The sequence below is a fragment of the Lotus japonicus genome, chromosome 6 (assembly GCF_012489685.1).
Source record: "Lotus japonicus ecotype B-129 chromosome 6, LjGifu_v1.2".
Classification (NCBI taxonomy): Eukaryota; Viridiplantae; Streptophyta; class Magnoliopsida; order Fabales; family Fabaceae; genus Lotus; species Lotus japonicus.
The window spans coordinates 16,811,399-16,817,595 of record NC_080046.1 but is presented as its reverse complement, the minus strand read 5'-3'; the positions used below and the strand labels follow the sequence as shown (position 1 = coordinate 16,817,595).

The window sequence follows — 6,197 nt, the reverse complement described above, 5'->3', positions numbered from 1 at the left end:
AGTTAAATCACTGTTCAGGGAATCCGCCCGAAGACCATCAAGTTGAACCAAATTTTTACTAAAGCGCTCCATGTATGCTTTTATCATTTCTCCTTGCCACTGGAGAACATTGAAAAAATCTGTCGTTGTCGCCTTTTGCACTTGATTTGCAGAAAATTGAGTCAATAAGATTGTAGAAAGATCTGAGAAAATAAGGCGGCTGCCTTGGTCGCCTTTTGCACTTGATTTGCAGAAAATTGAGTCAAGAAGTTTATGGAAAGATCTGTGAAGTTACGCACTAAATAGAGCGGCTGCTTGATAAAACAAGTCATCGTCGTACCCTTAAATATTGATGGCAACAACCTACACTTTACTGAACTCGTGGCATTTTTGTGTTAAAATATTGTAGGTCCATTAGGCATGTCTTGCCCGAATACATATCCAACATTAGAGTTTGAAGTTGTTCGGGAATCTCCACAGCCAACACCGCCGGTGTACACGACTGAAATTCCACCACATCCTCAGCCTCCACTCGACATCCATGACCTAAATCACGAATCTAGCTCAAATACTCCACCTAAGCTTGCAAATGCTCGTTTTGCCGTTGAACCGCCTGTATGGTATTAAGAACTTGTCCAAGGTCCGCTGGTGTTACTTCTTGCTGCGGATCTAAACCACCCAAAGGTCCGCCACCCACCCTTTGACCCGAATTTGGGCCTACTGATGAAGGACTACTGGCGGAACATGACGACGATGTGCCAATTCATCTACATGATATGTAGCTCGTCGTACACCTCTCAAAGTCAATGGAAAGAGAGACTAAGTTTTGCCACAGAACACCCCAATTTCTATACTCCAGACCTACTACTACTAGATTTATGAATATTCTAGTAAACCCTATAGCAGAGCACAAATAAGGAAATATAGTGTAAGAAAAAATGTACTAATATCATAAAATGAGTAAAGCTAGTGAGTACTATAAATAACCTCCTTTTTATAGTGGGGAGGCCTAAAACCCTAAGATGATTTGGGGAATTGGGTCTTGGAGGCCAAGGCCCAATTCCTCCCAATTTCCGATACTGAACATAAATAAGCTTAAGCCCATCGTCAGGATAGGTGACCCTTCTTGTAGAGTTGAGATTGTCCTAGATTGGTGACCTCCTCCTTTCTAGTTGGCCCGCCTGCGCAAGATTTTTACGCTTTTTTACCCTTTCAATAGTATATGTGGCGGGTCCTATGTTTGTCAGAACCCACCCAACCCACAAACCCAAAAGACATTGTACTTAAATGTTTGGAGAGATTAAATGTCTTAAATTCTTTAAGTTCCTCAAGAATGTCATTCTTGCTTCTGATATCTGGGAGTCCGCCCAGCCCACGGAGAGAATTAACCATTTGTCAGCACAATCTCACAAGTCCTAAGTTTAGCTTATTAAACTTGAATTGCCAAGTTTGAGATTTCGATATTCGGCGGGTACAAACTATATTGCGCAAGGCTTTGGAAGTGTGTACGTAGACAACAAGAAGCTGGATGAGATGTTAGAACAGTTGACAATTTCCTCAAGATGAATCTGGAGATTGATTGACACGTGTACGTTAATGTAGATGTAAAAATTCTGAATTATTTAACCGCGACGTGAATATAATAATGCTTCTAGTTTCAACTTTTCTTAACTAAATACGGATTTATGAAAATGAGATGTTACACACAAGTGACTGTTTTATTCTATTCATAGATGCAACGTGCTCCTCTGCCATGGAACACAAGTTCAAATTTAAATGTTACTATCTGCTAATAGACCACACCATTATCAACAGTCCTTTATCACATAAATTCAATGACTTAATTATAAACAAGCTTTTTATTTGTGGTGGAGAACTTAGAGGTGCTAGGTTGTGAAACAAACATTCAAAACTAAAATCATACAAACCATGGAGAAAGAAAAAAAAGGAAGGGTACTATGGTTACCATATGAGCTAAACCTCACGTAAATAAAACATAGAAATTGTAATTTTGGAGAGAATCTTGCTCTTTGGTCATCCCAAAGTTACTGGATTAACGGTATCAACTATCAAGTGGGAGTACTTGTTTTCCACAAGCAGGGTGCACCTTGTTGGTCTTTCCAACACTTGAGGTAGCCACCTTTTTCTCTTCAGCACACACGTCCCCTCTTCTAACTCTCTCTTCTTCCATCATTTTCATCTTCTCTTTCTGCCTCTTCTGCATGACATATATTTCAGCTGAACGAGCCCCAATGGAAGACATGTTACTTATTATCTGCAAAAACAACAAACTAACTACTGAAGTACTTAACAAATTATGATTAGACTAAAGTACTATCAAGTTAATGTCTATATTTGTGTAATTATAGCGTTCACAAAGGTGGAATTTATAGGAGTTGGAGTTGACTGAGTGCTAGTGGAACAAGCAATCACATTAATTTCATAAGTGCCCTTGTGTTGGTGGCTTTGCTTTACAACCAACCACTGGGCAATATTTGTCTTAATTGGAAAAAACAATTAAATTTTTGTTGAGTAATCATTCATTTACACTTATCTTTTTATCTCTTATCTCACTTTCACTTTTGTTTTTCTGTATTTTTTATCGTATCACTTATTATTTCTTTTCTACCTTTATCTTATTAGAATTGAGAACATAACTCAACTTAAAATTAACTCAAGAGTTGATAGTTGTTTTACCTTTTATAAGGGTTACTTATGTCTTATCTGTAGCCAACATGAGACTTTTAACACATATTAACTTGGTGGAGTTTATGGGGTTTTTTTTTGTGTGCGCCTCGCAATTGCTGTTATCTCATCAAACGATACTAAACGACCAATAAGTGATTATTTAGTGAAATAATTAAATATTTTTCAATGACAGATAATTTTTTATACAATAAAAATGTATTGATTACATAGATAGCTTGGACATTAAGCTTGATAATTAAGAGGTTTTTTAAACAAAATTATATTATTTATGAAAAAAAAATAGACACTAGGTCAATACATCATGATCAATGAATAGTTGGGCAAAACCATTATGAATAGTTATAACTGTATATCTTGTATCTTGTATTTTGGGGGTGAAGCACCCCTTGCTTCTTCTTAATTAGTAATATATTTCTTTTGGCCTGTTAAAAAAAAAAATAATAATCCACGGCAGAGTAGATAAGAGTCTAAAAATTGTATTTTAGGTATTAATAAGGAGAGCATGTTTGAGCTCTCATTAAAAATAGAATGTCATGCATCGTGCCTTGCATGAAAAAATAAAATTTGGTCTGCGCACCATCTTTGTGTGTTATGATTATATATTAAACCTTGTAATTAAAAACTGCACCAATTTTTATTATAAATTTATGGTGGTCTGAAGCAGGGCGGAAGTGGATCAATTTGTTTAACTATACTAGTTTTCTCAGGGCAGTGTATGTATAATATTGAATACATATATATGTGGTGGTTTGGAGCACAGGGGAAAAAGATTATATATATAAAATGACAGAAGTGGGTTTCATGGATAAGTAGCTAGTGTGCTCTGGCAACATGCACCACCAACTATTGTTGCCCCGAAGATGACAAGTCAGCTTGACTAATTGAGTGGAATAATGATATTGCACAGATTGGGAATCCATATTGCTTTAATTTCTGAAGACAGGTCAATTATTTGCCCCAGAAATAACCTATTCTGCAAGCTAGGATGCATCGATAAAATTTACGTGTTTCGGTACACACTTAAATGTTTCATCTGATGAGGCAAAATAAGAAATAAAAGAGCCATAAGAACTCAGAGAACAATATCATCAAGTGTCTGTTAAGGGAAGGCAGGTCAGAATGCCATACGTCAGTGGGTCACTAATAAGTGGTCTTACCGTGACTTGTTTTTTTTTTCCTAAGGTATCTCCACAGCCAAAAGCTATGAGACTAATTCTTCGAGGCTCTGAGATCACGTTAAGTGGGTAGGCCTCTCCCAACAAACACTTCTCCATAAGCACCGCCCAGGAATCGAACCCTGAACTAGTTAGTTAATGAGTCTAACTATCTACTAGTTGTGCTACATCTTGTTAGTGTATTTATTTTACCAAACTCATTGGTTGGAGTTTAGTTTTGTGCTCTTAAAATGGATGGGGTGATATTAATTGCCGGCATTATGCTAAAATTGGATTCTACCAATTACTATTTAAAAATCTTGAATGGAAACGTATTATGTAACGACTTTTGTGATCCCATTGAAGGTGATGATACTGAATCATTGATAAATTTGAAGCAGAGCGAATGCAAATTGAAAAGCTATTACTAGGGAATTGATGGACTAGAGCATCTATCGTCATGTATTTAACTAGTGAAATTCATGCCCATAGTTTGTCCAAGAAATTTTAGGACATGTTTGATAAAAAAATGCACATATATAAAAAGATTTTTATTATAATTAGCAAAAAAAAAGATTTTCTTATTTCATAAACTGGTAAATCTAAAGTACAAGTAATAAGGATCCATGTTCCTTGCTCCATGAATCACTCTTTAAATGAGTGAGCCTAACTATACTTGAATGAATTGTCATCAAAAGGAGGAACAAACTTCAAAATAGTTGAAAAAAAGACAGGCGTCACAGAAGAAATTAAAAAGACTCTTATCAAACTTCATGTCAAGATTTCTATGTAATCTGTAGGAAATATTTTCCGTGAATGTTATTGATGGGTAAACACCCTATTTATACATATACACCGTTGACTATTAATAAAAACTAAACCCTAATTATAGACATAATTACATGAGAATTAATACAAGAATATTCTATTCTATCACACCCCCGCAGTCGAAGCGGGAGGTTCACCAACGCTGAGACTGGAATGAAAATCATCAAAGAGGACCCAAGGAAGGCCCTTCGTAAATATGTCCGCAATCTGATGGCGGGTAGGAACATGAATGACGCGAGCCTGGCCACGCGCGACATTTTCCCGAACAAAGTGGATATCCATTTCTATATGGTTGGTACGCTGATGGTGCACTGGATTTCCAGATAGGTAGATGGCACTAAAATTGTCACATTGGACCAATGTTGCCTGAGAGAGAGGAAAGTGAAGTTCGAGAAGTAAATTGCGGAGCCAACATGACTCGGAGACAACATTAGCAACACCCCTGTATTCAGCTTCAGCACTAGAGCGAGAGAGGGTGGGTTGCCGCTTGGAGGACCAAGAAATGAGGTTGTCGCCAAGGAAAACACAGTAACCAGAAGTAGAGCGTCTGGTGTCAGGACATCCCCCCCAGTCAGCATCAGTGTACGAAACAAGTTTCGCGATGGGGGAGGGATACAAATGTAGACCATAAGTCAAGGTGCCACGAACATAGCGTAAGACACGCTTGAGGGCAAGCATGTGCTCTGTGTGGGGAGCATGCATATGTAGGCAAACCTGCTGAACTGCATAAGAAATGTCAGGACGAGTAAATGTGAGGTACTGGAGAGCACCAGCAAGACTCTGATACAAGGTGGCATCCTCACAAGGATTCCCAGAAGAAGAACTGAGCTTCTGCTTGGTGTCAACCGGAGTAGCAGAAGGGTTGCACGAAGCCATGCCGGCTCGAGCAAGAATCTCACTAGCATAAGTGCTCTGACTGAGAAAGAGGCCACCTGCATGTCGATGGACAGCGATGCCCAGAAAGTAATTGGTTTGGAAAGGCTTTTTAGGTTTGGAAATACCGTGCATGCTACGGGTGGTCATGGTCCGAATTGGAGGTGCAGGTGGGACCGGAGGCAAGGGTAAAGGTGCAGAAGAAATAGGCGAGGAGGTGGGGGCCGGTGAGGGCGGCGTAGAGTCAGTGGGACTCGACGGTGGGATTGAGGGGTCAGGAGGGCGTGTGGATGTAGTTTGCCAATGATAGATCAGAGAAGGAGGTAGGTTCTCGGTGAAACAATCATAAGAGGACGTAGAGGCCAAGGGCAAATCAGCAAAAGGAAATCTAGTTTCGTCAAAGATAACATGCCGCGAAATTATTAGTTTTCTGTTTAACAAATCATAACATTTATAACCTCTGTGATGCATCGGATACCCTAGGAAAACACACGGAGACGATCGTGGTTGTAGTTTGTTTATTGTAGCGGAAGGAAAAAGAGGAAAACATAGACAACCAAACACACGTAAGTGGGAGTATGAAGGGTCACGATGATACAACAGCTGAGTGGGAGAATCATTTCTAAGAGTCTTGCGGGGCAGAATGTTCAGAAG

The 6,197-nt window shown here is 38.9% G+C and overlaps 1 protein-coding gene across 1 annotated transcript; it reads right to left on the bottom strand.

Annotated features, from left to right (window-relative positions):
- Nucleotides 1–2,041: 2,041 nt before the first annotated feature.
- Nucleotides 2,042–5,693, bottom strand: LOC130725014 (uncharacterized mitochondrial protein AtMg00810-like). Its single transcript, XM_057576278.1, has 2 exons — nt 4,812–5,693; nt 2,042–2,254 (listed from the first exon to the last, which is right to left on the bottom strand). The coding sequence occupies exons 1-2, from the start codon at nt 5,691–5,693 to the stop codon at nt 2,042–2,044; spliced, it is 1,095 nt and encodes a 364-aa protein (XP_057432261.1).
- Nucleotides 5,694–6,197: the final 504 nt, after the last annotated feature.

Bases quoted from the DNA above. Each gene is read 5' to 3' on its own strand.
- LOC130725014 (XM_057576278.1), bottom strand. From the start codon at position 5,693: ATGACCACCCGTAGCATGCACGGTATTTCCAAACCTAAAAAGCCTTTC. The intron at 2,255-4,811 runs GTTGGTGAACCT...TTGTTTTTGCAG, and splicing joins ATTTTCATTCCAGTCTCAGC to ATAATAAGTAACATGTCTTC.